Source organism: Dryobates pubescens, chromosome 22, assembly GCF_014839835.1.
Source record: "Dryobates pubescens isolate bDryPub1 chromosome 22, bDryPub1.pri, whole genome shotgun sequence".
NCBI lineage: Eukaryota > Metazoa > Chordata > Aves > Piciformes > Picidae > Dryobates > Dryobates pubescens.
In genome coordinates, this window is record NC_071633.1 from 19,588,471 (window position 1) to 19,616,425 (window position 27,955).

The following is a 27,955-nucleotide window of genomic DNA, read 5'->3' on the forward strand; positions in this document are numbered from 1 at the left end:
AGAGAGGCCCCAGGAGGTGACCCAAGGGAGCCCAGAGCCCCCAGGAGAGGGCAGGGGAGAGGCAGAGCCACCTCAGACCTGGCAGGGACCAACCACAGCCACCCAGCACCACCCCCCCGGCAGGGAAGGAGGGATGCAGGCAGCAGGGCTTATGAAGAACTTTTATTTCTGTACAAAACCAACCAAAACAACTTAAAATGGCAGCGAGGCAGCGGGAGCAGCCCAGCACTGCCCCTGCCGCCCTCGGGCACGGCTCTGTGCCCTCAGGGTTTGCAGCCGCAGGGGGGCTGGGCGCCGGGAGGGGAGGTCCAGACGGCCGAGCTGGTGCGCTTGAAGTACCTGGGCTTGCTCTTGCCGAAGATGTCCTCCAGCCTGGGGCTGAGGATCAGCCCAAAGATCTGGTCCACGTCCACCGGGTGGTAGTACTGGTGGACAACCGCCTGGTTGAGCCGAGAGCCTGCGGGGACGAGCAGGGCAGAGACGCAGCCTGGGGAGCGGCTCCCGAGGGCTCCTTCCGCGCCCGCGCTGCTCCCCGCGGCCAGGCAGCGCCCTCGGCAGGGCTCCCGCTCGGAGCCCCGCAGGCTCCGCGGCGGCCGGCGGGATGTGCTGAGCTACCAGCACCCCAAGCACAGCCCGAGCCAGCCCCGCGTCCCACAGGCTGCCCCCTGGCTGCTGAGCCCCCAGGGCTCTGACGGCAGCTGCAGCTCCTCCCCGCGCAGGGCCAGCAGCTGCTGCAGCCTCCCGCGCTGCACGGGGTGCATCTGGAGCGCCCCACGGAGGGATCCCAGGGGACAGGAACCTACCCTCGGCCCAGGCAGGGACAGGCTTCCGGGGGTCGTTCTCATCGTCCGTGGAGTCGTCGCTGTTCAGGTCCATGCCGTAGTTGTTGGCGTCCCCCCTCAGGGACTCCAGGCAGGAGGCAGAGACAGACCTCTGAAAGCAGAGGGCTCCAGTGAGGGCAGGCAGCAGAGCACAGCCTGCAGGGAGAGGCCACCAGAGCCACCCAGGACTGGTAGCCACCAGGGCCCCACAGGCTGACTTCAAGCTGCCACTCAGAGCTCCAACACCAAGGAGGAAGATCGGAACTCAGCTCCCCAGCAAGATGCTGCTGAGGTGCCCAGGCAGGACCCTCAGCCCTCCAGGCTGGGCAGGGGGCAGCAGGCTGGGCAGGGGGCACCTTTGAGCCTCACAGGAACTGAGCATCCATCCAGCTCCCACCAGGCAGCCTGGGTGCAGGCCCTCAGTAACCCCCAGAAGTGCTCAGATCCTTTTGGCTTCGTGCTCCTGAGCCCTGGGTTGTGCTCTCAGCCTGCTGAGAGCTGAGCTGCAGCAGGGGCTGCCCCCACAGCTGGGACAGCTGCTGGCCAGGAGCACCTCTGGCTCTGCTGCACAGGGCAGAACCACACAAGCCACAGCTCCAAGATCCCTCCTGGCCTTATAGGGAGGAGCTCAAGGCCTGTCCTGGCTTCAGCTGGGTTAGGGATTTCAGCTGACCACCCCCCAGTGATCTGGGTACTGCTGGGCAGTGCCCATACCAGGCCAAGGTCTGTCTGCTGTGCCATGCCCTGCCAGGGAGTGGGCTGGGGGCAATTGCCCAGGGTGGCTTCTCAGGGACATCAGCCAGGGGGTGGAGAGCACTCACTTGCTCCTTGAGGCCCTCATCTCAGGTACCAGCCTGGCCCTTGTCTCCACCAGCAGCTGCCTTTCTCCTCCCTGTCCCACTGGGGCAGGGAGGGAGTGAGCAGCTGCCTGCTGCTTGGCTGGAGGCTGGGGTTAGGCCAGGACACACAGCTGTGGTCATCCCAGCCCCCACTGTGCTCAGGGGCAGCCACCCCTGTCCCTCCCTGGGCCTTCAAAGGACTCTGTAGGTGAGGTTGAGCCCTTGGCTCCCCTGGTCAGGTCTGGTTTGTGTTCTCCAGAGCTCTGCCCCCAGCCACAGCTTCGAGAAGCCAGGCAGGAGGGAGGGCAGGCGCCGGCAGGGGCTGGGCTTCAGCCCGGCTCTCAGCGCAGCTTCTTCCCCTTCCCCGGCCGCGGCTCAGGCAGCTCAGACTCCTCCTCAGGTGCTGCCATCCCGCGGCCATCCCCATCAGCTTCTCCAGCCTGGCTTCCCTCCCTCCAGGCTCCCGGCGCCGGTTCTTGGCTGTGCAGCACGGAGGAGGGCAGCAGGGCCCCGGCAGACCCCAGGCAGGAGGCTGTGCCCTGCCCCATCTCGGGGGGGAGAATCCTTCAGCAGACCCCAGGGCCCCACCTGAGGGCTCGGCTCAGGACTCACCTTCACAGCTTTGCTCAGCCAGGTGGCACAGGCAGCAGGCAGAGCTTCTGCCTCCCTGACTCTCTTCTCCTCTCCCAGCTGCTGGGGCTCCTGCAGAGCATCCTCCTGCTGTTGAGAGGCAGGAATTCAGCCACTCCTCGTTTGTGTTCCCAAGCACAAGCTGCAGACTCCCTGGGCCTGAGGCAGATTTCCTGCACAGGCCCTCAGCCTGCAGCCAAAAGGCAACCCCAGGGCTCAAGAGCTGAGGCAGCTCCTGGTGTGCTCAGCTGCAGACCAGCAGGGCCTGCAGAGCCCATGCTCACCTCTGCTGCTCTGAGCCAGGGCTCTGCAGCCACAGCAGCAGGCTCTGCTTGCTTGTGCCTCTGCTGCAGCACTTTGGGGCTCTCTTCCTCCTAACAAAGGGAAGAAAACCCTCACTGCTTAAGCTGCTTCCCAACCCCAGCACTCTTCCAGGCATTCCTCCTCCTGTACCACCCACAAGGGGGAGAGCTGCAGGCACAGGGCTCGGTGTCTGCCTGGCCTGGAGGAGCTTTGCTGGGCTCATTCCAGCCCCTTCAAAGCAGCACTGAAGGGACACAGCACAGGGGGCTGGGGGGACACAGAGCTAGGGAGCAAGAGCAGCAGGACAGGAGGGGTTTGCCCTTCAGAGCAGCAGCCCCTGGGGCTTGAGTCTTTACTAAAGCAGGAGGCAGAAGAGGAGGGATGCTGAGGGCAGAGGTGGAAAGGTGTCCCTGTGCCATTCTGAGGCAAGGAGCCTGAGCTGCAGGGTTCTGTGTCCAGGTGCAAGTGAAGCCAGCTGAAGCCATCAGACACCTGGAGCTGTGGGGCCCACAGCCTGCAAGCACAGCCAGGGAGGGGCCCAGGGACCAACCCCTCACTGCTTTCCACCTTCACTGAGTGTCACAGGAAATGCCACCTGGAGCTGTTCCTCCAGGTGCTGCCTTGTGCTGAGGCTGAGGAGAGTCCCCTGCCAGGCACAGGGCAGCCAACCCCAGTCCCAGCCCAGAGCACAACATCCACCCACCCCTGGCCTTCATCAGGCCTCTGTCCCCCTGAGCAGCATCACAGCCCAGCTCAGAGCCCAGGCAGTGCTTGGCAAGCGACCCTGAATCCCAGCCTGTGCATCATCTCCTCCCCACAGCAGCTGTTCCACAACCCCTTCCCCCCTCACCTTTCTGCTCTTCTCAGTGAGCCCCCCTGGCTCCAGCTGTCCTGGGGGAGCCTTCTCTCTCCATCTCTGTTTGTGGTCCCTGCAGAAAACCAACCCTGCTTCAGCTGTGGCCCAAAGCACAGCCCTGGCCCTGCTTACAGCCTTCCTGCTTCAGCACCCTAAGGCTGGGGGGCAGCCCAGACCCTTGGGGCAGCCCCTCCAGGGCAGCAAGCAGCTGGTACCTCTCCTTCATGTGCTCCAGCTGGCGCTGCTCCATAAGGCTTCTCAGCTCCCAGACCCTCTTCCCCTTCACCTCATCCTCTCTCTGTAGTGCTTCTTGCTGCTCAAGTTCGTGTTCCTCCTGAGGAAGGAGGAAGGAATCCCTTACAACCCTCCAGGGTCAAGTGTGGAAAGGAAAGGACACAAAGCAACTGCTTGGAGACCACCTGCCCTGCCTGCCCCTCCTGCCTGCCCCCCACCTGCCCTGCTGGCCCCCCACCTGCCCTGCCTGCCCCTCCTGCCTGCCTCCCACCTGCCCTGCTGGCCCCCCACCTGCCCTGCCTGCCCCTCCTGCCTGCCTCCCACCTGCCCTGCTGGCCCCCCACCTGCCCTGCCTGCCCCTCCTGCCTGCCTCCCACCTGCCCTGCCGGCCCCCCACCTGCCCTGCCTGCCCCTCCTGCCTGCCTCCCACCTGCCCTGCCGGCCCCCCACCTGCCCTGCCTGCCCCTCCTGCCTGCCTCCCACCTGCCCTGCCGGCCCCCCACCTGCCCGCCCCCCACCTGCCCTGCTGGCCCCCCACCTGCCCTGCCTGCCCCTCCTGCCTGCCCCCCACCTGCCCTGCTGGCCCCCCACCTGCCCTGCCTGCCCCTCCTGCCTGCCCCTCCACCCTGCCTCCCCCCGCCCTGCCTGCCTCCCACCTGCCCTGCCTGCCCCTCCTGCCTGCCTCCCACCTGCCCTGCCTGCCCCTCCACCCTGCCTCCCCTTCCTGCCTGCCTCCCACCCAACGCCACCCCTGCTGTAACAGACACCTTGCAGCATGGACCTGGGCAGGGCAGTGCCGAGGTTCCCTGCTCCTCCTTCCCCTCTGCACGTGCAGGAGGGGTCTGGAATGGCTCTTACCCTCCTCAGGGCTCTCTGCTTCCTTGCCTCAGCTTCCTCCAGCTTCCTGCACAGCTTCCTCCTGCTCCGCTCCTCTGCCAGCCTCTCGTCCCGCGGCTGGGAGGGACGCACCTGCGGCAGCCACAGCTCTGCTGCTGCCCCCAGCCCCCAGCCCTGCTGCCCCCAGCTCTGCTGCTGCCCCCCCAGCCCCCAGCTCTGCTGCTGCCCCCCCAGCCCCCAGCTCTGCAGCACCCAGCTCTGCTGCTGCCCCCCACCCCCAGCACCCAGCTCTGCTGCTGTCCCCCCACCCAGCACCCAGCTCAGCCCTGTGCTGTGCCAGGGAGCGCCCAGCAGGCACCACACCGCCCCAGCTTCGGTGCCAAGCTCCCACAGCAGCTCCTCAGGAGCTGGGTGCTGGGGCAGGAATGTTCAGAACCAAAGCTGGAGGATCTAATCCTCCCCTAGGGCAGTGGCTGTGGCCCAGGCCTGCCCAGCCCCATGCCCACAGGGAGCACACCAGCTCCTGCCAAGGGCTCCCCAGCCTCTCACCTTCTCATCGCTCTGCAGCATCTTCTGCTCCATCCTCCTCTTCTTCTCCTCCTCCATTTGTTCCACCCTCTCCTTGGCCTGCAGTGCCTTCCTCAGCCTCTCCTCCCTCTTCCTGGGGCCAGAGGGGCTGTCACAGCCTGCCCTGCTCCCAGGGGGATGGGGAGCAGGGCCCTGCTGAGGGCTCCTCCGCCTGCCCTGCCTGGGCTGGGCCCCAGCACGCTCCTGGGCTCAGCTCAGGCACCAGCAGCTGCTTTGCACCACCCCAGAGCAGGCATCAGGGCCTGGGCTGCCCAGGCAGCAGTCTGCCACCTGCCCCTACCACACAGCAGGCACAGAGCTGGGCACAGCCATGCTGCCAGCCCCCAGGCAGCCCAGGGGCAGGAGCTAAGGCACCCAACTCACTGCTTCATCTCTGCCTGGCGTCGTCTCTTCTCCTCCTCCACTTTCTTCCTCCTCTGTTCCTCAGCCTCCTGCTTCCTCCTGAGGCTTTCCAGCCTCTGCCTCTCCCTCTCCTGACAAAGAGCAGCTCAGGCTGTACCCACTGCTGGGGTCTGTGCCCACCCTTGGGCTGCTGGTGCCCAGGCAGCTGCCAGCAGGGGAGGAACACCACAGGTCTGGCAACAGTGCAGCCCAGGGGCAGGGGAAAGGAGCAGCTCTGGGGGCACCTGCAGGCAGCATTCCTGGCCTGGCACAGCACCACCTGCACCAGTGAGAGCAGGGCAGGAGCACAGGGACAGCCTTGCTGAGGCCAAAGGGCTTCTCAGCCGGCCCCAGAGCCAACAGAGCACACCTCAGAGGCCTTCCAGAGGCATCCTGCCACCCAAGCACTGCCAGGGCCCCTGGCCTGCCCGGCAGAGCTGCGTGGCTGCCAGCACCAGGGGAGGGAAGCGCCCATGGGGCAGGGGCACAGCCTTCTCCAGCCCCTGCCATCCCAGAGCTCTACTTACAACAAAGTCTCCCTGTGGAGAAGAGAGAGAGAGACAAAGCCTCAGGGTTTGGAAGTGCCACCAGCCCCCCCCGACAGCACAGCCACGCTGCCCCCCGGGGCCTGTCCCTCAGCACCAGGCACAGAGCCCCCCCAGTGCTGCACTGATGGAGCAGCTGCACAAGGCAGGGCTGGGGCCGGTGCCCAGGGGCTGAGCCGGGCACAAGGCAGCAGCCCCCAGTGCCCCCCGGAGCAGAGCCAGGAGGGCAGCCTGCCCTGCTGCCCTGGGGGGGCTCCTTGGGGGGGCTCCCCCTGCAGCCTGCCCTGCTGCCCCGGGGGGCTCCTTGGGGGGGCTCCCCCTGCAGCCTGCCCTGCTGCCCGGGGGGGCTCCCCCTGCAGCCTGCCCTGCTGCCCCGGGGGGGCTCCCCCTGCAGCCTGCCCTGCTGCCCCGGGGGGGCTCCCCCTGCAGCCTGCCCTGCTGCCCCGGGGGGCTCCTTGGGGGGGCTCCCCCTGCAGCCTGCCCTGCTGCCCCGGGGGGCTCCTTGGGGGGGCTCCCCCTACAGCCTGCCCTGCTGCCCTGGGGGGCTCCTTGGGGGGGCTCCCCCTGCAGCCTGCCCTGCTGCCCCGGGGGGGCTCCCCCTGCAGCCCAGCCCCGCTCCCCCGGGGGGCGCCCCCCGCAGGGCAGGTGGAGCTCTGACCTTGAGCGCAGCCCTGCCGGGGGTCTTGCGCCGGATGAAGCCTGTGATGCCCCCGGGCTGGCCGCCGGGGCTGGCCAGCAGCTGGCTGCGCTGCACCGCCTGCAGGAGGCTCTTCAGCGGCCTCACCACCTGCAGGGCACACGGCAGTCAGGCCCGGGGCAGGGGGGGGGGGGGGGGGCTGGGGGCAGAGCCCTCCCCCCGGGGCAGGCACTCACCTTGCCGGCGGGGGAGGGGGAGGCTGGGGGCTGGGCTGCTGAGCTCCTCTGCTCCTCGTCCGGGGCGCGGGGCCGGCTCCAGAGCGCTCCCACTGCCTGCCTGCAGCTCCTCGGCCTGGGGGCACCACCAGAGGCACCTCAGGGGGCCAGCAGCTGCCCACCGTGCCCCAGACTGCCCCGGGCCTGCTCTCTGCTGCTGGAGGACAGGGACCGCCTGTGACCGCAGCCAGGCCTGGGGCTGGACCTACAGGGAGGGCACAGGGAGGGCAGGGGACCCCCAGGCTCCGTCTGGCTCCCTCTGCCTCTCCACCCCGAGCCCAGGGAGCAGCACAGCTGTGCTCTGCTGGCTGCTGTCAGCCACGGCCCAGCTCTGCTCCCTGGCAGGGTCTCAGCTGCTCTGCAAGCCCTCTGGACACCCAGATTTACCCCCGGGGGGAGCCCCCTCCTTGGCACCTCCCAGCCCCAGGGGGAAGCCTGGAGGCTGCCCCAGGGCAGAGCCAGGGCCCAGCTGCCCCGAGGAAGGCAGCAGGTCTGGACCTGTGTGAGACCCAAGGCCACTGTGAGCCCAGAGAACTGAGCCCAGCACAGGCAGGAGAGGAGACCAAAGGCAGCTGAGGGCTCAGGGGGGAGAGCCAGCAGGGAGGGCACAGGTCAGGTGTGCCAGGCCCTGCCACAAGAGGAGCAGCTCAGCCACCTTCTCACACTGCTCCTGGGACCACTCCTTGAGGAGCTGCTCAGAGCCTGAGCTGAGGCAGCTGTGCCACCTCCATCACCTCTCTGCTTGTGCCCAAGCTCCTCTGCCTGCTTCCCAGCAGCCCTCACCCCAGAAGGGCTCAAGAAGTCACAAGGGACTCCCAGGAGGGACAAGGTTTGGCCAAAGACTACTCACAGTGGGAGTGTGAGGGGAGAGGCAGGGCAACAACCCCCCCAGAGCCCTTCCACAAGTCAGAAGGCCAAGCCCCAGTGCCTGCAGCCCAGGCTCGTTCCTCCCCACAGCTCTCTCCTACCAGATGTGTGTAGGCTTCTCCTGGGGCTTGGCACAGAGAGGTGGTTCCTGCTTCCCCTGCTGGGGCTCACTGCTCAGCTTGGCAAAGCTTCCTGGGGAGAAACCTGCAGTCAGCACCACCAGGAAGCCATCTCTGGGGGCCCAGCTCCTGGCTCTGGGGTGCTCACAGCCCCATGGGTGCCCCCCAGGGGAGGTGCTGGAACAGAACATGGCACTCTGCAAGGCTCCAGCTCCAGGAGCAATCTGTTCCAAGTGGCTGGAGGCTGGCCAGGACAGTTTGCCTCCAGGCCTAGAGGCACTGCTAACACAGCCTGGCTTAGCCAGCTGCCTGTGCCCCAGCCCCAGGGCATCAGAACATGGAACATCATCCTGCCTGCTCAGAGCTGCCTCTGGCCCCACCTGCTCCACACACCCTGCTCCTGGGGGGCCTTGGGGCCCTCACTCTAGGAGTGCCAGAGCAGTGCCAGGTTACCTTGCTGGTGCTGAGCAGAGGGGTGCTGAGCGGAGGGGCTGGCAGCCTGGACACTTCTGCTGCAGACAGGGATGTCCTCAGGAGCCTGCAGGGGAAGGGAGCAGACATCCCCTGAGCAGCTGCCCCAGCAAGGGAGCTTTGGAGATGTGCTGAGCTGCCACCCCCCAGCCTGGGGCAGAGCCCCCTGGCAGCAGCAGCTCCAGGGCAGAGCCCACCCCTCACAGCTGGCTCACAGCACAGCCACAGCAGCAGCCCTGGCAGCCCAGAGGAGGCAATGCCAAGCAGGGCAGGGAGCCTGGACCGGGCCCCTGGTGTCTGCAGCTCAGAGCAGCCACACCACAGGGCACCCCAGGACTGTGCCCAGCTGACAGGTGAAGGCTTGCTGCCTGCTGGGGACCTGGCCAAGCACCTCCAAATGCTGCATCCAGAGGGCAGGAGATGTCTCTGCCCAGCAGGAGCCAAGCAGCTGCCCAAGCCCCCAGAGGGCAGCAGCAACCAAGCTGTCAGCACCTCCCCTGAGCTGGAGGGACAGGGCAGGACAGCCCCTGGCCACGACCCTTGCTCCAAAGGCATCAGCCCAGGCCTGGAGAGGGCAGAGAGGCTGCAGGCTGCTCTTCAGAACTTACCTCTGCACCTGGGGGCTCAGCTTCCAGCCTGGGTCTGTGGAAAAAGAGCCACCTGAATTATTTCAGCTCCTCAAAGGGTGACTCATGGGGATGAGGTGTGATGGAGCCAGCCCAGGGCAGCCTGGGCACACCCAGGGGCACAGCACCATCCCAGCCAGGCCACAGAGGCTTCACCACACTCCTGGCACCAAAGTGAGGAGCTGAGTGCCCTCCTGCAGAAGGTTCACACAGGAGGTGAAGAGGAAGCTCCAGGTCCACCTCCCAGGTCAGAGCCCTGCTGCCTGCTCTCCAGCACCAGCAGACATCCACAGGTTAGCTCCAGCCAGGAACCCCAGGACAGAATTCCTGTGCTGCTGGCCAGCACCAGGGCCTGGGGCATGGGCTGGGCCCCACCTGACAGAGCCTGAGCTCACCCTGCTCTGAGCAGGCTTCTGAAGGGGAGAGCTGGGCCTGAGCAGCAGCACACACATGGAGATGTCCCCCCCAGGGGCCAGCACCACCTGACAGCCTGCCCCAGAGCCAGTCCTGGGCCTGTGACACCAAAGGGACCTCCCAGGGTGCTGGGTGGTTGCTGCCTGCCTGTTCTCCATGCCAGCCTCACCTGGTGCTGCCTCTCACATCTTCTTCCACAAACACCTCCAAGGAGCTGTGGCCTGCAGGAGAAAAGCATCAGCTGCTGGGGGGAGCTTCCCCACAGGCACAGCACCCAGCTCAGGCTTCCCTCCCAGATTGCTCATCCCAGCTTTCCACAGCAGCAGCACCTCCCCCAGTGCCACTGACAAACTGGTGTGGGCTGGGGAGGCAGAGCAGGGAGGCAGCAGCAGCTCCTCTGCCTGCTCCAGCTGCAAAGCAGCCTCCTGCCTGTGTCAGAGGCAGCACTTCCCCAGTCCATGACTGCAGCTCCTGCTCCCCACGTGGCTCTGCGCCGATCTGGGGGGTTGGGGCTGATCTCTCCCCCCAGCACCACTCAGCTCAGTGTGACAAGGGCCTGGCTGCAGCAGCTCAAAGCTGACAGCCAGGCACCCTGGGCCTCCCTGCTTCAGCAGCAGCTGCCCTGGCTTCAGCAGGAGCTGAGGGTCCGGACAAGACCTTCACAGAGCAACAGGAGCAGGGGGCAGGAGCAGGGGGCAGGAGCAGCCTGGCTCTCTGAGCCTCCCTCCCATGGGCTGGCGCTCAGCCCAGACGCTCCCTCTCACCCCAGACACATCCAGGCCCCTCTGCCAGCTCCAGCCCAGCCTCAGGGGCTGCTGCAGACTTTGGGGGGTGGCAGACCACAGCTAAGGCTCTACCCAGGGACACAGCAGCCTCCTCGGAGGGCCGAGCCAGGCCACCCTTGCCGGGCTCTGTGCCTGCCACCACCTGCACCCTGTGCCCCAGCAGAGCCTCCTGCAGCAAAGCAGGGCCCAGCAGCACGTCCAGGTGGCAGGGGCCAAAGGCTGTGGGCAGAACACCGAGAGAGGAAGCCCCCCCAGCCCCAAGAGCCGGGGCTGGGAGAGCCACAGGCAGGCGCCGGGGCTGCAGGGACTCACAGCTTGCTCCGCCGGGGGAGGTCTCCCTCGCTGCCGCCGTCCTGGAGCCGTCCCTGCCGAGAGACCTGCGGCCGCTGCTGCTCCTGCTGCCCCCGGGGCACTTCCCCGCCAGGGAGCTCCTGCGGCTCCAGCGCTGCCCCGAGCGGCGGCCAGGCTCTGCTCTCGCCGGGGCTGCTCGGCTGTGGGGGTCCCGGGGCTGATCCCCGGGCAGCAGCGCAGCGCCGGCGGCTCCGGGAGCCCTGGGCGGGGAGGCTCCGGCTCCGCCGGGGCTCTGCGCCCCCCGCGCCGCGGAGGTGGCAGCCGCAGGAGAGGCTTCAGGCAGCCCAGGGGCTGCGACCCCCCAGGGCTCCTGCTCCCCAGCCTCGCAGGGGGCACCCTCGGGAGCCTCCCCCGCGGGAGCCGGTGCTCCTGGTGGCCACGTCCCGGGCAGCTGCGGGCACTCGGCTCCCGGGCCGGCCCGAGGGCCCCCCCGGCAGCTGGGGCTGGGCTCCTGCGCCCCCGGGCTGAGCGCTGGCAGCTTGCTGAGGCGCCGCTGGGAGCTGGGCTTGGCCAGCACCAGCTTGGTGCTGCTCCTCCTCCTGGATGACCTTAAAGAAAGACAGCGCAGGTGAGGCCACGCCGCAGCGCTCTGCTCTCGGGGCCGTGCAGAGCAGGCGAGGGCTGGGGAGACTCCGGCAGCTCCTGCCACACCGCTGCCCCCCCGGCCCTTCCCTGGCCGCTGCTGACAGCGCAGGAGCTGGGCCTGGAGAGCTCCAGGTGCCCTCTGCCAGACCCAGGGCCACCTTTTCCTGGACTTCCCTAGGAGCTGCTGCTCACTGCAGCCAGCAGCCCTGGGGGCCAGGCAGAGCTGACAGCAGGGCACAGCAAGGTCACTCTGAGGCCACCAGCTCCTCCCTGGCTGGAGCAGGGCACAGCCACGCTGCAGGGATGTTGCTGTCTCCCGTAGCTGGCTCTGCATGGGAGCCTCCCCTGCAGGCAGCCACAACAGCCCAGCCAGGAGCAGGGCCTCTGCTGCTCTCTGCAGATAGACCTCCACCTGGGGGTAGGCAGAGCCTGAGAAAGCAGCCACAGCGATAAGGGCAGGGAGCAGGCTGGGGAGAGCCCAGCACAGGCAAGCCAAGAACACAGCCCCCTCCCCTGCAGTTAGGACTCAGGAGGTACCTGAGCCAGTTGCTTAAGGAAAAACTGATCTGGCACAGTAAGCACCTCCAGCTCCATGGCTGCAGTGGAGGCTGAGCAGCTCCAGGGAGCCCTGGGGAGCTACAGCAGTGAAATCCTCTCTGCTGCCTTAGGGAAGTGTCCAGAAGAGGATGGAGCCACACAAGCAGCCAGGAGAGAAACCCACACCCAAAGGAAGCAGCTTGGGCTGTCAGGGTGGCCCAGTGGCAGCCAAGTGAAGGTGGAGATTGGAGAAGAGGAGGAAAGCAGATGTGGAAGCAGAGAAAGCAGCTGAGGAAGCCACCATGGTGTAGGAACAAGGTGGTACAGCCCCGGTGCCTTGTCCTGCTGCTAGGGTTCAAGCTGAGGCCCTCTGCCCTCCTCCCTCCAGCCTTGCTCTCTTCATTTCACATCCTGACCTCCAGCAACCAGAGGGACTTGTTACTAGAGCCAGCAAAACAGACTAAGTGGGAAAGGAGTAATTAACCACTAGGCTAAGAGATGAAGGCTAAAACACACTGATGAGGCAGCCAGGAGAACAATGGCCTGGACACAACGTGCTGAGCTGCAGGACCAGCTTCCTGTTGACACCCACCCAGGCTTTCTGTCACATCAGAGCTGCCTCCAGACTAAGTTTAAACAAGGGAAAGAGAGAGGCAGGGCCCTGCCTCCCCCAGGGGAGCGATCCAGCCCGTGGCTGCCAGGAGCTCACAGTGCCTCTGAGGAGCCCTCCCTGCATGGACCTGCAGCAGCTGCTTCTCCTGCACCACACACTTGAACTTCCCAAGGCTTCCTCACCATTCCTGCTGCACTCTCCACCCTCCCTAACTGCTTCCCAACAGACTTTTAGTTCTGACTCTTCCCTACCAACTCCTGGGGGGTTCAGCCTGGTTATCACAGTTTAAGTGCCCTAGCACAGGAACTGTTCACTTCTACACAGCCAGGGACGAGGTTTGGGTCGCTCTACAACATCTCCTCAGCTCCCAGCACAGCTCATCTCAGGGAGGGTTTCCTCAGCCACCTTGTGCTGGCCACAAGACAAGAGCAGAGCCAGCTACAGTGACAGGTGGAGGGAGCAAGGCAGCCTCACAGCCAGCCTTGATCACCAGAGCAATTGCACCATCCTGCCCCCACATGTGTCTGCAGGCAGCTTCTGGCTGCTCAGCGCCCCCCTGGGAAGCCTCACCTGTAGCTGGTTCTAAGTACATCACCTGGAATCTCCCCTGCAGCTTCATCACTGCTCCCTGGGAGCCTCTCTGCCTGCCAGCTGCTTCTGCACCTCTCAGGCAGCAAGCTCTGCTCACAGGTTCCCTCAGGCACTGGCACCAACATTCGAGAGAGTGAAGCCCAGGAGCCAGCTCAGGCCCAAGGCTGTGCTGAAAACAAACCAAAGCAAAGGCAGCACAAAGCCAAAGGGGCAGGAAGGCAGAGTGTTTGCTCTTCCTTGTTCCCAGACAGAAAAAAACCCCAAACCCAGCAGTGAAGGAGAGCAGCCAGCCCCAGCCCAGCCCCTCACCAGAGTCAAGCTGCTGGTCGACCCCCAGAAGCCCTCTGCCACGTACTTGCTAACCCAGGGAACAGAGTGGCTGCCGCAGGCTCTCGCTGGGGGCAGTCACTGTTTCGCTTGGCTGTTGAACAGAGCAGCAGAGCCAGCCCAGACAGGGCACCTACCTCCTCCTGCCGGGCTCCTTACCCTCCTCTTTCAGGCAGGAGGATTGCCTTTTCCTGGGACGCCTCCTCTGGGAGGGGGTCTTGGACATTAGTTCGGGCTCAGCCCCAAAGTTGCTGTTGAACGAACACAGAAGGCATATTGCTTTCCCCTGGCTACGACTAACATTGCCACCTGCAAAATCAGGAGCACCCGCTGAGGGCAAACGCTAGGTGAGAAGCGAGGGAAGGAGCTGCACCGGCTGCCTGGTGCCGAGGCTCGATGGGGCTACCCACAGCTACACCAGCTGCGAAACCCAGTGCCCAGCGGGACCCTCACGCTGCGGCCGGCCCGACGGCAGCCGGGAGCACCCACGGCTCAGGCAGGTCCCTGGAGATGGAGAAGTCCCTGGGGGCAGCCCCTACCTATCCAGCATCCTCAGGCCCTGCTCCTCCACCTCCCGGAGCCAGGCCAGGCGCTTGTGCTCAGCATCATAGAGGAACCGGGACAGCCTCTGCTCGCACACCTCCAGCAGCTGCAGGGGACCGTCGGCCTCCGCCATAGCCCTGCCGGGGGGGTGGGGGGGACACAAACACGGACGGACACAAGGGCTGGGGACGCTGCAGCGGCGGGAGGAGGAGCACCGGTCTGCTTCCCGCCTCAGCACGGGGGGGGTGAGGGCAGGCGGAGCTCGCTACGGCACCCCGGGCGGGCTCAGGCTCCAGTCCCCTCTGCTGCTCCCCGCAAGGCAGAGCGGTGCCAGGCGGACCCCAGCCTGCCTCACGGCCACCCAAAACCTCAGCTCGCAGCGCGTCCCCATCATTCGGGCCCGAACCAATCACAGAGCGGATTCCCCGAAACGTGGTTTTTATTGGTCACTGCCCACGTCCATCACTTTCCCTCCTCGAAGCCCCCGCAGCCCATTTGCCGGTCTGCCCAAGCCCCGCCTTCCAAGCCGAGCCCTCGGATCCTGGTTTGGGCGCTCCCGGGTGGCCTCGCAGCCAATGGGGAGCGCGGGGGACGCGCGGCCTGGCGGCGATTGGCTGTGGCGCCGCGGCTGCAGGGGGCGGGCGGCGCGCGCCGCGTTTGAATTGAAGGCGGGCGGCGAGGCTCGGGCAGCGGTTGGGAGGGAAGGAGATAGCAGCCATGGAGGCGGCGGCGGCGGCGGACCCCAGGCAGCTGCTGGCCACCTGCAAGCGGCGGCTGGCAGAGTTCCTGCAGGAGGTGGACGACACCGATCTGGTGTGGCTGGAGGAGATCCGCGCGGAAGCGATCAGGATGTTCAGCAGGTACCTGCGGCCTGGCCCGCCCCGGGCCGCGCCGAGCCCTTCCCGGCCGCTCCCGCGCTGAGCTGCCGCCTTCCCCCTTCCCCTCGCAGCCACTACCGCGACGAGCCGGAGCTGATGCCCAAGACGCCATCGCAGAAGCGCCGGCAGCGGAGGAAGCGTTGTGCCGTTCCGCGGAACGAAGAGATGGAGCTGGGCAGGAAGAGGTAGGCCCAGGCCAGGCCCGGCCGGGGGGGGGGCGCGGGGGGCAGAGAGCTTCCCTCCGCGCGGGACCGAGGGAGCTGTGGGCAGGAAGGGTCCTAGGGCCGCACGGAGCGATCCCTCTCCCCGCTGCCTGTGTTGGGTCCTTCCTCTCTCGTCCTGGTGCTGCGGTCCCCTCAGGCGCTCCGCAGCTCGGCACTGACAGCCTGGCCCCCCCGCGCCGCCGCCGCCCCCCGCTCTGCCCCGCGCCGCCCCTGCCCCGCGCCGCCCCTGCCCCGCGCCGCCGCCGCCCCCCGCCCCTGCCCCGCGCCGCCCCTGCCCCGCGCCGCCGCCGCCCCCCGCCTCTGCCCCGCGCCGCCGCCGCCGCCCCCCGCCTCTGCCCCGCGCCGCCGCCGCCGCCCCCCGCCTCTTCCCCCCGCCGCCGCCGCCGCCCCCCGCTCTGCCCCGCGCCCTCTTCACTTCCGTGCTGCTTGTTTTTCTGCACTAAAAGCTGCCTGCACGCCCTCCCGGCTCTGCAGCTCTCGGGGGGCTTCTGCGCGATGCTTCAGCTGTGTTTGTGTGCTCCCACGGGAAGGGCCTCAGGCTGTTCCCCGCCCCACTCTGAGGCTCCGTTTCTGTTGTTAGATTGTCCCAGGAGAGCAGCAGCAGCCTCAGACCCTCTACACGCTCTCAGTCCAGGAACAAAGAAAACCTGGAGCTCAGCAGGGCCGAGATGTCTCCCCCTCGACGTGTGACAAGATCCCAGACTGCAGCACTTGCCAAGATCTCAGAGGTCCCTCAAATAGTCCTTTCCAAGAGTCCTGCGCTGCAAGAGAGGAAGCCTCTCTCAGCAGAAGCCAACCTCAGCAACTGCATTAGTGCTGAGCTGTGCCTCCAGGTGAAGTCCCCGGGGGGAAGACAGCAGCTCCGTGGCACCTTTGTCGTCATGACCTCAGATAAGGATCCTCACGAGGAGGACCAGGTTGGCAGAGCCTCGGCTGTGCCTGCAGCCCCCAAGGCAGACCACGGTGGAGAGCCTGTGGGCACTCCTCAGCTGAACGCAGCCACCCCCCCCCCCTTCGATGTGAGCACCGCGCCCGGGCTGGAGGCTGGCTCCGTTCAGGCAGCAGAGAGGGATGAACAGGAGGCTCTGCAGCGCGCCCAGGACGTGCCAGGGACCCCCAAGGGTCTGAGACTGAGTCGCCGCTCCGTGCGCAGGAGCCTGCTGGGCAGAGCTCCCCCCGGCCGCGGCAGCTCCGCGGCGGCCAAGCGCTGCCGCAGCAGCCGCGGGGGGCGCAAGGTCTCCGCCTCCGCAGGCAGAGTGGCGACGCGGGCCCGGCCCCGGCCCTCAGCAGCCAGCTGCGCCGACGGTGAGTGAGGGAGCCCCGGGGGCGCCGCTCTGCGCCGCTCCGGCTTCGGTTGAGCGTTTCCTGCTGCTGCAGGGGGCTGGGCTGGGGTGCGGCAGAGCCTCCTCTGACCCTCCTGGGCCAGGCCAGCTGCCGTCAGCGAGAAGGCTCCGAGGGGCTCTCTGGAGAGCCTAGGGAGCTGCTGGAGCATGGCCTGTGAGCTCAGCCCTGGATGTCCTCTGGGAGAGCAGCAGGGATGTCTCTGGAGTTGCTGTGGACAGGAGGTGTCACAGTACCACAGTGCAGCAGAAAGGACCTCGAGAGCTCCTCTGTGGTTTCTCCTTGTTCTGACCTGGGGGCCCCTGGGTGAGGAATGAAGGCAGGAGCCTCAGTGCTGCACAGCAGCCAGGTGCCAGACATGCAAGGGGCAGAGACTCTCAGAAGTTCTTCCCAGCAGTCCCTTAGTGACAGCTTGTAGAACCCCCAGCACTGCAGAGTCTGAGTCCTGCAGGAGTCCAGGATCCCTTAGCAGGCAAAGCAGCTAACAGAAGTCCCTTGCAGCATCCCCACACCAAAGCCCTGGCCAGGAGAAGCAGGGAGCTACCAGAAGTCCTTAGCAGCCCTGCCCAACGACCCCTACTGGAGGAAGCAGTGGTGACAAAGCAGCTCTTGCTCAGAGAGGCTGTTCCTCTCCTCTGGTTCTCAGTCCCCTAAGCAGGACAATACAACCACCCAGAGAACCTGAGATCTCCTCCTAGTGAGAGCTGCCAGCATGGCTCTGCAGAGTCTGGCTGCTAGCCTGAGGGCACCTTGGAGGCTGAGCTTCCTGAAGCCAGGGTGTGCCAGAGGCAGTTTCAGTGAAGCACAAACTGACTGCCATGTCTCCTCTGCCCCTGGAGCAGGAGGCAGGGGTGGCTGCCACCTCCTTTCTCTGCTGAGGCTGGGGGGAGGAGGAGGCCTGCAAGTGCAGGTGGTGCAGGGCCCTGGTGCTGGAGAGAGGCTGGCTCAGCACAGCAGGTTTGTGTGTGGAGGGAGAGCCCACAGCTGAGGTGGCTCTGCCTCCCCTCCCTGCCCAGCTCTGCCTCTCTGGGGTTTGCTGGCTCAAAGGCACTGCTGGTGGAGGTGTCCTGGGTCTTGCTCAGCAGGATGTCCCTGGACAAGCACAGCAGAGGTTCTGTCCACAGCATTTCACACCTGAGTGCTGCTCCAGAGCTGGAGCTCTCTTGTGCCCAGTCCAGGGCTTCCCAGCCTGGCTGCAGGGTGCTAGGGGAATTTCCAGGTGTGGAGTTTGAGGCTCACTCAGGGCAGTCTGCTGGGGGAGGACTTTACAGAGGCCCTGGAGAGGCTTCCTGTGCCCTGTTGGAATGCTCAGCCTGTGCTGGGCAGAGCTGGGTTAGCTGGCAGGGTTGAGCAAGCCTTGGCTCCTTCCCTCTGCACTAGGCTTGTGCCTGGTCAGGGTTCCTGGGTGTAAGGAGGGGAACTGGGATGCTTTGTGCACCTCTCCTTGAGCTGATCCCAGTCCTGGAGGCCAGGGCAGGGTCAGGCCCTGCAGCAGCTCCTGCCCTGGCTGGGCACAGCTTGTGCCTGGGGGATGTGTGGGGGCAGGCTGCAGGCTCAGCCCCCGCAGGCTCTGCCTGGGCTGGAGCTGCTGCCTTGCCTCTGTTGTTAATTAGCCTCTGTTTCTGGCAGTGCTGGGATGGGAAGGCTGGAGCCAGGCAGCCAGCTGGCAGGATGCTGGCAGGATGCTGGCAGGAAGCAGCACCCAGGCTGCTCCTGAGCCCAGGCCAGGTGACTCCAAGCGAGAGCTCACCGAGCAGCGCCTGTGGCTGCTGCGGGCTGCAGCTCTCACTCCACGCTCGCAGGCAGCTGTCCCCAGAGCTGCCTGGGGGCTCTGCACCCTCACCCCAGCAGCAGGCACTCAGCTCTGGGCACGAACATCCCCAGGGAAGCTGCTTGCAGAGCTCTCCCTGCCCCTGTGGTGCAGCTCCCGAGGTGTTCTCTCTTTTCCTGCAGACTCCAGCTCTGAGGAGGTGCCAGAGAGCGAAGGGACAGTTGTCAAAGCTGGGTGAGACTCCTTTCAGATGTTTGCCAGCCCTCAGTGACCTGCTGGAGGGCACTGAGGTGACACTGCTGGTGCAAAGCCTGCAGCTTGCAGGTGACAAGAGGCTGCTCCTGACCAAGCTGCCTTTGTTCCTTCCCTAGGCCTTCCTCTGACCCTTGCAGCCCTCCCAGGCAGGTAAGATCTGAGCACAGACTGAAGGTGTTTGGTGTGTGAGGGCTTGGCTCTGGCCCCTGGCTGGAGGAGGCCTGGGATGGTTTTCACCCCAGCAACCCCAGTGAGGCTCCCTTGGGAAATGAGCACACAGCCCCCAAGGCTGCTTCTGGGCAGGGGCTCTGGGACCCCCCAGGAGCTTGCAGAGCCTGGGCTGCCTCTGGCCAGGAGGTGTTCTCTGTCACTCTGCATCTGTGGGTTTAAAGGCCAGTGACAGGCTGGTGCCTGAGCTCCAAGCAGCCAGAACAGAGTCCTGCTCCTGAACCTCTTCCCAGGGCCCAGGTGCCTGAGAGTGGAACCCTGACCTAGGCTTGCAGCTCAGGGCAGCTGCTTGCAGCAGTGCTGTACAGGCTCCTCAGCCATGTCTGTGTTTCTAGCTGCTCCTGGCCTTTCTGAGGCCTGCAGCTTGCTCAGAGCTTGCCAGTTTGCTTTAAAGCCACCACAGAAACTGGAAATGCCATCTGGGGGGCAGCCCCCACCCCTGCCCAGCTCCCAGTGCCCTCCCGAGGGCAGGGAGCTCAGAGCCACAGGGCTGTGGTGGTGCTTGGTCAGCAGGCAGAGGCTGAGCCAAGGGAGCAGAGCTCTGTGGCCTCAAGCAGCAGCACAGGCCTGTACCTGCTCAGGCTGTGTGGGGCTGCAGCTGCAGCGCTTCTCCAGTGCCCCTGGGTGTCCAGCATGCCTGGGCAGCTCAGAGGGAGAGCAGGGAGGGGAGCAGAAGGAATGGGCTGCCTTGCAGGCCTGAGCAGAGCACTGGTGCCTTGGGTCTGTGCCCTGATCTGTGCCACCTTCCCTTCTCTCTGCCCCTCAGCAGTGTTCTTGGCAAACCAGATGTGGTTTGGGCTGCCCCTGGGAGCTGTGTGGAGCCAGCACCTCCCCTGGTGTGCAGGAGGGCAGCCAGTGCCCAGTGTGTGCTGGTGCTTAGAGGGCAGGCTCCCCCCAGGCCTGCCCTGGGCTTCTCTGGCCTCCCATGAGGCTGCAGGGCGCTTGCTGTGCCCAGCTCTGGGGCAAGGCCTCTGCAGAAGCCTCTGGGCAGGGCCAGGCTGCCACCCTTCTCCTGGCACCTCTGCCCCTGGCAGCTCAGTGTGGTGCCAGGGCAGGGCACTGCCAGCTCTCCACCCCAGCAGGCTCTGAGGGCAGGGGCAGCCTGTGGCAGAGGGCCAGGAGCTGCTTGCCTTTGGCTCCTGCTGCCCACTCATGGCTGCAGCATGCAGCAAGTGCTGCTGGCTGCCCGGAGCACAGAGAGGCTCCAGGGGCCTCTGCCCTTAGCAGCTGGAGCTTGGCTTGGCAGTGCCTGCCTCGCTGCAGCCCCTCTCTGCTGCTGCTGCCTGTGCACAGCACCAAGGAGGGCAGCCTGGGGGCTCCATGCTGCCCTGCCCAGCACCCTGCCTGCGGCTCTGCGCTCTGGGAACGCTCAGGGTGAGAGCAGGGCTGGGGGCGGCGGCTGCCTGTCTGTGTGAGACCTGGGCTGAAACCCTTCTCCTGCAGGCTCCCCAGAGCCCACCCACGTCCCTGGGCCCCCAGGCCGTGGGCAGGCAGGAGCAGCAGCCCCAGGAGCCCAGCAGCCCCGGGCAGGGCTGGGGCAGGGCTGGGGCAGGCTCCCCGGCCACCCCCCGGAGCCCGTGGATGTCCCTGCGCTCTCGGACCCTCGGCAGGCAGGAGCAGCCCAGCAGCCAGGGTGAGTGGGGGCAGAGCTGGGGCAGGCTGGGGCAGGCTGGCTGGGAGGCTGTGGAGCTGAGACTCACCTTTGGCAAGGGAGGGTTTGTGCTAAGAGGTCAGCAGTGGGGGAGCTCGTGCCGGAGCTGCTGCCCGCTCTGGGGCGGGTGAGGGGGTGGGCAGGGGGATGCTGTTGCCCAGGTTGTGGGGGGCCTTGCTGGGCTCCATGTCTGGAGCAGGTGGCTGCTCTGTAGCCCTGCAGGGGTGGCACATCCTGGGGCACAGCACAGGGCACTCTGGGCACCTCTGCCTTGCCCTCAGTCTCTAGGTGTGCAGGTCAGAACAGCTCTGCTTGGAGGACTCCTGGCAGGGGCTGGCTCTTGCCTGAGCTGTCCCAGCTGTGCTGGAGGGGACTGCTGCCTGCTGGAGCTGACTGGAAGTGTTCTCTTTCAGAAAGAAACTCAAACAAGAGTGGGAAGACTCAGGAGCCACCCCAGAGTGCCAGGTATGTCCATCCTGGTGGGGATGTCTCTCAGGCCCCCAGAGCAGGCTGCTCAGCACTGAAATGTTCAGGGGTTTGTAGCTGAAGCTTCTGCAGGAGGTTTTCTCTGCCTCTGTTGCCAGAGGATCTGCCTTGGCTCACCTCAGACTCTTCCTGGTGTGCTGCTGTGGTGCTGAGAGAAGGTTCAGTTCTCCCCCCCAAGAAACCACAGCTAGCTCAGTGGAGGAGCAGAGGGGAATGGAAGCTGTGTTTGCAAGCAGGCTGAGGGGCAGTGAGTGCCTGCACAACAGCCAGGACTGACACAGAAATGCACAGCAAAGAAAGGAACACAGAACAAAACTCCCTCCAGCCAGGAGGGCTCCCCCCCTGCACCCCTGTTTCCCCAAAAGGGTTAGAGGGAGAGGCAAGGTCATCACTGAGGAGCAAATGCTGATAGCTGAGAGGGGAGGCAGGAGTCATTCTTACCTGTTTGCTCAGGGCTACCTCCTGCAGCTGTTGCTCAGAGAGGCAGAGCTGAGGCAGAGGCTCAGACTGAACTGAGCCTTAGAGCTGCAGCTCTGCCTTTCTGCAAGGCACAGCCTCCAACGCTCCCAGCTACCCAGGAAGCAAGGCCTTGTCCCTGGGCAGGCCCCAGCCAGCCTTACCCCACAGTCAGTAAACTCTCAGCAGCATTTGCTGTGTGATCCTGCTGCTGTCCCCCTGGCTGCAGGGGGCTGGGACCAGACGCCCTTTGAGGCTCCCTTCCAGCCCTGTGCCCTCTGTGCCTGTTCCTTCCCAGGAGAAAGCCAAGCTACAAGAGAGCTGTGGATGAGTGCTATGACCAGCAGCAGGCAGAGGAGGGGGGGCTCTCTCCTCCCAGAAAAAAGACTCCATCCCCAACCTTCCCAGCCAGCAAAGTAAGCTCCTTGCAGCCCTGCTGCCCCTCCCCAGAGCTGGCCTGGCTGGGGCTGGGGCTGCTGAGCCTGGCCCTGGCTGCTGAGCCTGGCCCTGGCTGCTGAGCCTGGCCCTGGCTGCTGAGCCTGGCCCTGGCTGCTGAGCCTGGCCCTGGCTGCTGAGCCTGGCCCTGGCTGCTGAGCCTGGCCCTGGCTGCTGAGCCTGGCCCTGGCTGCTGAGCCTGGCTCTGCTCCTTCCCAGGTGGTGAGGCCAATCAAGACCTTCCTCCACACTGTGCAGAAGAACCAGCTGCTGATGACCCCCAGCTCCCTGGGTGGGAGCATGGGGCTCAAGTCCTTCATCAGGCACAACACTCCCCTGCAGACTGACCCCAGGGTGAGGCCTGCTCCTGAGCTGGGGCCTGGGGACCTGGGGGGGCTGAGATGTGAAAATCCTCTCCAGCCTCATCCAGCTGAGAAGCTGTTTGCACAAACTGCCTGAAGTTGGTCACTCAGCTTCCTGCAGAGCTCCAGTGTGGGCCTGGGCTGTCTCACTGCACTTCCCCCAGCAGCTGGCTGGGGGCATTGGGAGCTCTGATTTCAGATCCTCTCAGGGTTTTCCCTGTGTCCTGCCCCCACAGCACCCTTTGGTCTCAGAGCCAGGAGCATTTAGTTGCCTGCAAAATGAGGTGGTCCTGGGGGGTGGTTTTCACCTGCAGCAGGCTTGAGGAGGGAGAGGAAGGGCATCTCCTGCATCCAGCTTGGGCCTGGCCATAGCCTCACTCCTGGAGTGTTGCTCAGAGCTGTCAGGGTGCTGCTGGGGGAGCCTCCCTGTGCTGCAGCAGGTGAGGCCTCCCCCCTGGCAGGCAGTGAGGCACTCAGGGGTCACTCTGAGCTGTGCTGCTGCCTGCCTGGTGAAGGAGCTGCTGTGATGGGAAGAGCTCTTTGTGCCTGTGTCCTTTGCTTGCCCAGTTGGTGGAGTGGTGCAGGTAACCTCCCCTCAGGGCTCTTCCTGTGTGGGTGCTGAGCACCACTCAGCACCACAGCACAGGGTCTGGCTGGCAGCTGCAGCCCAGGGCTGGGTTTGGGCCCTGGTGCCACCAGGCCCTTGCAGTCCCAGCCCAGCAGCAGGTGACAGCAGGGCCCTGCTGTGCTGCCCAGCAGCGAGGGGCCCCTGCCAGGCCTGCACTCATCTTCCAACCCACTGCAGGAGAGGGAGAGGCAGAAGCTGCAGGTCCTGAAGAAAAAGCAAGAAGCTGATGAGCTGAGGAAACAGAGGCTGGAGGAGGAGAAGAAACGACGCCTGGATGAAGCCAAGCTGTGAGTCTGCTCCCTGCCTGCCCTGCAGGCACACAGCTCCTGCCCCTGCCAGCTCCTTGCCCTGGGGGAGTCCATGCATGCAGCTGGAGTGCCTGCTCTGATTGCCACTCTGGGACCCCAGCTGACTGCTTCAGCCCTGGCTGCAGCCCTGGCTGGCAGGATGCTGCAGGGACTGCAGCACTGCCTGGGGAGGAGAGGCTGAGAGCCCTGGGGCTGTTCAGTCTGGAGAGAAGGCTGAGAGGGATCTGATCAATGCCGATCAATAGCTGAGGGCTGGGAGTCAGGAGGGAGGGGACAGGGCCAGGCTCTTGCACCTGGGCTAGGCCAAGGGGCAATGGATGGGACCTGCAGCCCAGGAGCTTCCACCTCAGCAGCAGGAGGAACTTCTGCACTGGGAGGCTCGCAGAGCCCCGGCGCAGGCTGCCCGGAGAGGTTGTGGAGCCTCCTCTGGCGCCTTCCCAGCCCGGCCCGGCCGCGTTCCTGTGCCACACGGCCCTGCTCCGGCGGGGCTCGGGCGCGGGGCCCCTCGCAGGCGCTGCCCCCCGGGGGCGCAGTTCGCAGCCCCGCAGCGGGCGGTGCCTGAGCTGCGGGCGGCCCCCCGCAGGCGGCGCGAGGAGCGGCAGCGCAGGGTGCAGGAGCGCCGCGAGAGGGCGCTGCAGCTGGAGCAGGACCGCAGGCGCCGCTTCGAGCTGAAGATGGCACAGCTGGAGGAGAAGACCGAGAAGGTGAGGCCCCGGGCTGCCCTGGGGAGGGGGCTGCCCTGGGGAGGGGGCTGCCCTGGGGAGGGGGCTGCCCTGGGGAGGGGGCTGCCCTGGGGAGGGGCTGCTGGCAGCCAGAGAGTGGTTGAAGAGGGAGCTCTGCAGGAGCGTGGTGGCTGCCTGCCCCTGGCTGCCAGCAAGGACAGGTGGAAGCTGCAGAGAGGCTGTGCAGAGGCCTGCAGTGATGGGACCAGGGGCCTCAGAGTGGAGGCTGGGTGGCAGGAAGCAGCTCTTCACTGTGAGGGTGCTGGAGCGCTGGAGCAGGCTGTCCAGGGAGGTGCTTGAGGTCCCTTCCCTAGAGCTATCCAAGGTGAGGCTCAGCATGGCCCTGGGCAGCCTGATCTAGCTGGGGCTGCCCCTGCTGTCTGCAGGGGGCTGGACTGGGTGAGCCTGGGAGGTCCCTTCTGGCCTGGACCATTCTGTGAGGATTCATCTTTCCCAGACCTGTGCCTCCAAAAGGGCTTTGAGGCTTTGTCAGGCAGCTGGGAGAAGACCTTCAGGTAGCTGGAGGCAGCTGGTGGCCCTGGGGCTTTGTCTCCTTCTCCCACTGGGCTAATGGATGAGGAGGTGCCACTAAGCAGGCTCCCCCCCAGCCCCTGCTTGTGCCTGGGGCTCTCAGGCCGGTGGCAGATGTCCCCAGAGCTTGGATTGCCTCCCTCTGCTGCTCTGGGCATGAGTCCTGGGTGGGATGTGCAAGCCCCAGGCTGGGAGCAGCTGCTCCTGGGGAGCTGTGACAGAAGGTCCCTCCCCTGAAGCCCCTGGCTGAGGGGAGCCCCAGGCCTCGCCGGCTGCAGCTGTCCCTGGGCCTTGCCCCTGGGGCAGTGCAGAGCCTGCAGCTGGCTGCCTGTGCCCAGGTGCGGGAGGAGAGGTTGGCAGAGGAGAAGATCAGGAAGAGAGCAGCAGCCAAGAAACTGGAGGAAGCAGAGGCCCGGCGCAGGCAGGAGGAGGAGGCCAGGACGCAGAGAGCGCTGCAGCAGGTCTGGGCTGGGGCCTGCCCTGGGCTGCACACCCCTGGGAGGGCTGCAGTCTGCCAGGGGCTCGGGCAGCAGGGGCAGCACCAACAGGCCCACGGAGGGCACACTGCTGTGGCCCTGTCCCCAGAGCTCTGTGGTGTGCTGGGGGCTCTCCCCCACGCTGCTCTGGGCAGGTGCTTGCAGAGCCCTAAGCACTGCTGCTGCTGCTGCACTGTTTTAACCCCCCCCAGTGAAGCCTCTGCAAGGCGTGGGGCAGGGTGGCCATTAGGGCCCTCGGAGCAGGGTGTGGGCAGGGAAAGGCCAGCCCTGAAGCAGCTGGAGGGCAGGGGGGCCCTCAGCCCCAGCTTGTTCCCCAGCTGTGCAGTGCTGGGAGCCAGAGGCTCTGGGGCAGCCTGGGGTGAGTGACTGCCTGGCTGCCGTGAGCAGGAGGAGGAGGAGCGGCGGCACAGGGAGCTGCTGCAGAAGAGGAAGGAAGAGGAACAGGAACAGGCCAGGAGGATCCTGCAGCAGAGGCAGGCAGAGCAGGAGAGGGAGAAGCAGCTGGCTGCACAGAGAGAGCTGGAAAGGAAGAAGGAACAGGAGAGGATCCAGGCTGAAAAGTAAGCCCGTGTCCATGCCTGTGCTGGGGCTTGGAGGAGCAGGAGCTGGGCACCGCAGAGGCTGGCAGTGAGGGGCTGCCCTGTGCTGCTGGCACAGCTCTGGAGGTGGCTTCGAGCTGCCCAGAAGCAGCTGTGGGCTCAGCAGCGTGGGAGCTGTGGTGAGGAGTGCCCTGGGGGGAGGGAGGAGCCTGCAGCAGGCTGGGCTGGGGGTCCCTGTGTGGGCAACAGCTGCTCTGTGCTTGCAGGCTCCGTGAGCAGCAGCAGAAGGCAGCTTGCCTGCAGAAGGAGGCTCAGGAGCGGCTCCAGAAGGACGAGCAGCAGAAGGAGGTAAGGGCTCTGTCAGTGCTGAAGCCTCTAACAATACTGCTTAGGAAGAGGCAGGGACCAGCAGGCTGGGCTCTGCCAGCTGCCTTCTGCCCTTCACCCCCTCAAGCAGAGGTTTAGAAAGGCATCCATGGGTTAAGAGCCAGCACAGCTCAACAGGGCAGCTCCTTTGTGCTGTTGGCCTGCAGCTGAGGCCTGCAGAGATGGAGAGGCAGGAGCACAAGAAGCTGCCAGAGGAGCAACAGCATAAAGACAGAGCCCAGACACAGCACCCAGAGGAGCAAAAAGCTAAGGATGGAGTCCAGGCAGAGCAGTCAGAAAACCCTGAGGTAATTCTGCTGCCCCTGGTGCCCTGTCTCCAGGGAGCGACAGCAGAGAGCTGCCCCCAGCACAGCTGCGCCAGGGAGCAGCTTCCCTCTGCTGCTTGTCCCTTCCCAGTGCTGAGGGACTCTGCAAACATCCTCCTGGGTAGCTGAGGTTGGCTCCTGGTGGCTCTGAGCATCTCAAGGACTGGGGGGGAGTGAGGAGGAGGGAGAGGAGGCAGTGAGGGCTTGCCAGGGTAAGGCAGTGGTTGTTCAAGTTAGCTTTGCCTCCTCTCTAAACACTGAACCCTGTGGGCAGGAGAGCTCCTGAGAAGCTGATACCTGAGCTCGGGGCTGTGGGAGGGCAGCAGGGGCTGTGGGAGGGCAGCAGGGGCTGTGGGAGGGCAGCAGGGGCTGTGGGAGGGCAGCAGGGGCTGTGGGACAGCTGTGCCTTGTGGGGCCTGGCTGCAGGCTCCTGTGGAGCTGTCAGCACTGAGCACTGCAGACAAGCACAGGGATTGCTCTGCCTTGACCCAGCCAGAGAGGAGTTGGTGCTGAGGGCCCCAGAGCTGGCAAGGCAGTGTCTGGGGAAGAAAAACTCCTTGTAGCTCCCCAGAGACCTGCTCCTGGCTGGAGGGATTTGCAGCTCTGCCTCTGCTTTGGCCTCCTTTGTGCTCCCAGCCGTGCTGCTCCCCTGGAGCTGCAGCTCAGCCTGCCCTGGGCTGCTGCCTGCCCCCTCCCCGGTGGCAGCCGTCAGGGTTAGCCAAGCTGAGACGAAGAGCTGGCTGGGAGCTGGGCCTGAGCTGAGTGGAGCTGCTGCTGGCTGCTGCTGGCTGCTTTGTGCCACAGGCAGCCCCTCAAGCAGCCTGCTTAAAGGGAAGGCAGTGCAGAGCCTGAACCCCTAGCTTCAGGCTGGAGGCTGGGGCACAGTTGTGGGTTAGAACTCCAGAGCCGGTGTGGGGCAGGTGCTGCCCTGCTGACACCTGAGCACCTCTCTGCCCTCCAGAACTCAGGTGCCTGCAACTCCTACCAGCTGACTCCCCATGCCCAGAGGGATCCAAAGCCCTTCAGCACGGACCCAAACAACTATGGGCTGGACCTGAACAGCGACGACTCCACCGACGACGAGAGCCAACCTCGCAAGCCCATCCCTGCCTGGGCCTCGGGTGAGTGCTGGCAGCTCCTCACACAGCAGGGCAGGAGGAGCTGCTCTGAGCTCTCCAGTTGCAGTTGCACAGGGGCAGTGCAGAGCCCTCACCCCCAGCAGCATGCTGGGTCGAGGGCTCCTCTACCACCTGCTCGTGGCTGTTGAGCTGCCTTAGGGCTGCTGCTGCTGTTGGGAAAGGAATCCTCGGGAGCTAGGGCTCTGGCCTGAGCCTGCCTGACACTGGTGGGGCTTTAAAGAGCAAAGCAGGGCCAGAGGTCTTGGGCTGGGCCTCAGCAGATGTTGTTCTGGTTCTGGGCTGCTTGGTTCCATCACTTCATATCCACCTGCCCCAGAGAGCTGAGGAGCCGAGTGGTGTGCAGGGGGAAGCTTGGCCTCTGGCAGGCTCGGGGTCCTGCACAGGGCTCAGCACAGGCTGGGTCTCCCTCCAGGGGATCTTTGGTGACTCTTCAGGATTCTGGGGAGGGACTTCTGGGTGTCAGGGAGGGATAGGTCTGGGGGGGGTGGAGCAAAACTAGAAGTGGGGAGATTCAGACTGGATGTGAGGAAGAAGTTGTTCCCCAGGAGGGGGCTGAGAGCCTGGCACAGGTTGCCTGGGGGGGGGGTGGCAGCCTCACCCCTGGGGGTTTTGAAGGCCAGGCTGGAGGTGGCTCCAGGGCAGGGGCTTGGAAGTGGATGAGCCCTGAGGTCCCTTCCACCCCTGGCAATTCTGATTCAGCTCCACCCCCTGCAGGGTTTGGGGTCTGGGTGGGGGCTAGAGGGGAGCAGGGGCAGGCTCCACACCCTGCACAGCGAGTGAGCCGAACTAAGGCGAGCTGACCTCTGGCCTGCAGGGGAGCAGCTCAGCCAGGCTGTCACCAGGCAGTACTACAACCCCCCCAACGTGGATGAGATCTTTGGGGTGATCCTGAGCCCCAGGCTGGAGGACATCTTCGGCAAGAGCAAGCCCAGGTACTTCAAGCGCACCAGCTCGGCCGTCTGGAGCTCCCCTCCCTGCGGCCTCAAGCCTGCTCTGCCCCCCTCCTGCAGCCTCAAGAAGTGCTGAGCTGAGAGCAG

General features: G+C 65.5%; 2 protein-coding genes across 2 annotated transcripts; one reads left to right on the forward strand and one right to left on the reverse strand.

The window, feature by feature from the left end:
• Window positions 1-207: 207 nt before the first annotated feature.
• LOC128898329 (inner centromere protein-like) lies at window positions 208-14,166 on the reverse strand. Its single transcript, XM_054171715.1, has 18 exons — window positions 14,045-14,166; window positions 13,772-13,912; window positions 13,370-13,483; window positions 10,916-11,127; window positions 10,541-10,852; window positions 10,301-10,447; window positions 7,915-8,017; window positions 6,908-7,022; window positions 6,693-6,821; window positions 5,472-5,581; window positions 5,070-5,181; window positions 4,542-4,652; window positions 3,665-3,783; window positions 3,444-3,522; window positions 2,575-2,664; window positions 2,273-2,380; window positions 804-933; window positions 208-457 (listed from the first exon to the last, which is right to left on the reverse strand). The coding sequence occupies exons 1-18, from the start codon at window positions 14,164-14,166 to the stop codon at window positions 264-266; spliced, it is 2,448 nt and encodes an 815-aa protein (XP_054027690.1). The 3' UTR covers window positions 208-263.
• Window positions 14,167-14,492: 326 nt separating this feature from the next.
• On the forward strand, window positions 14,493-27,944 carry INCENP (inner centromere protein). Its single transcript, XM_054171716.1, has 16 exons — window positions 14,493-14,635; window positions 14,725-14,838; window positions 15,458-16,182; window positions 18,172-18,223; window positions 20,047-20,105; window positions 20,537-20,588; window positions 21,364-21,481; window positions 21,720-21,854; window positions 22,668-22,777; window positions 23,382-23,502; window positions 24,390-24,512; window positions 24,933-25,108; window positions 25,354-25,435; window positions 25,648-25,761; window positions 26,741-26,900; window positions 27,733-27,944. Exons 1-16 carry the CDS (start codon window positions 14,493-14,495, stop codon window positions 27,942-27,944), a joined length of 2,496 nt encoding a protein of 831 aa, XP_054027691.1.
• Window positions 27,945-27,955: the final 11 nt, after the last annotated feature.

Coding starts and splice junctions, on each gene's coding strand:
- LOC128898329 (XM_054171715.1), bottom strand. CDS start 14,166: ATGGGGACGCGCTGCGAGCTGAGGTTTTGGGTGGCCGTGAGGCAGGCT. Junction 13,484..13,771: donor GGCCTGAGGATGCTGGATAG/GTAGGGGCTGCC, acceptor TTCGTTCAACAG/CAACTTTGGGGCTGAGCCCG. Junction 2,665..3,443: donor TCACTGAGAAGAGCAGAAAG/GTGAGGGGGGAA, acceptor TCCCTTTGTTAG/GAGGAAGAGAGCCCCAAAGT.
- INCENP (XM_054171716.1), top strand. CDS start 14,493: ATGGAGGCGGCGGCGGCGGCGGACCCCAGGCAGCTGCTGGCCACCTGC. Junction 21,482..21,719: donor CAACCTTCCCAGCCAGCAAA/GTAAGCTCCTTG, acceptor GCTCCTTCCCAG/GTGGTGAGGCCAATCAAGAC. Junction 24,513..24,932: donor CGCAGAGAGCGCTGCAGCAG/GTCTGGGCTGGG, acceptor GGCTGCCGTGAG/CAGGAGGAGGAGGAGCGGCG.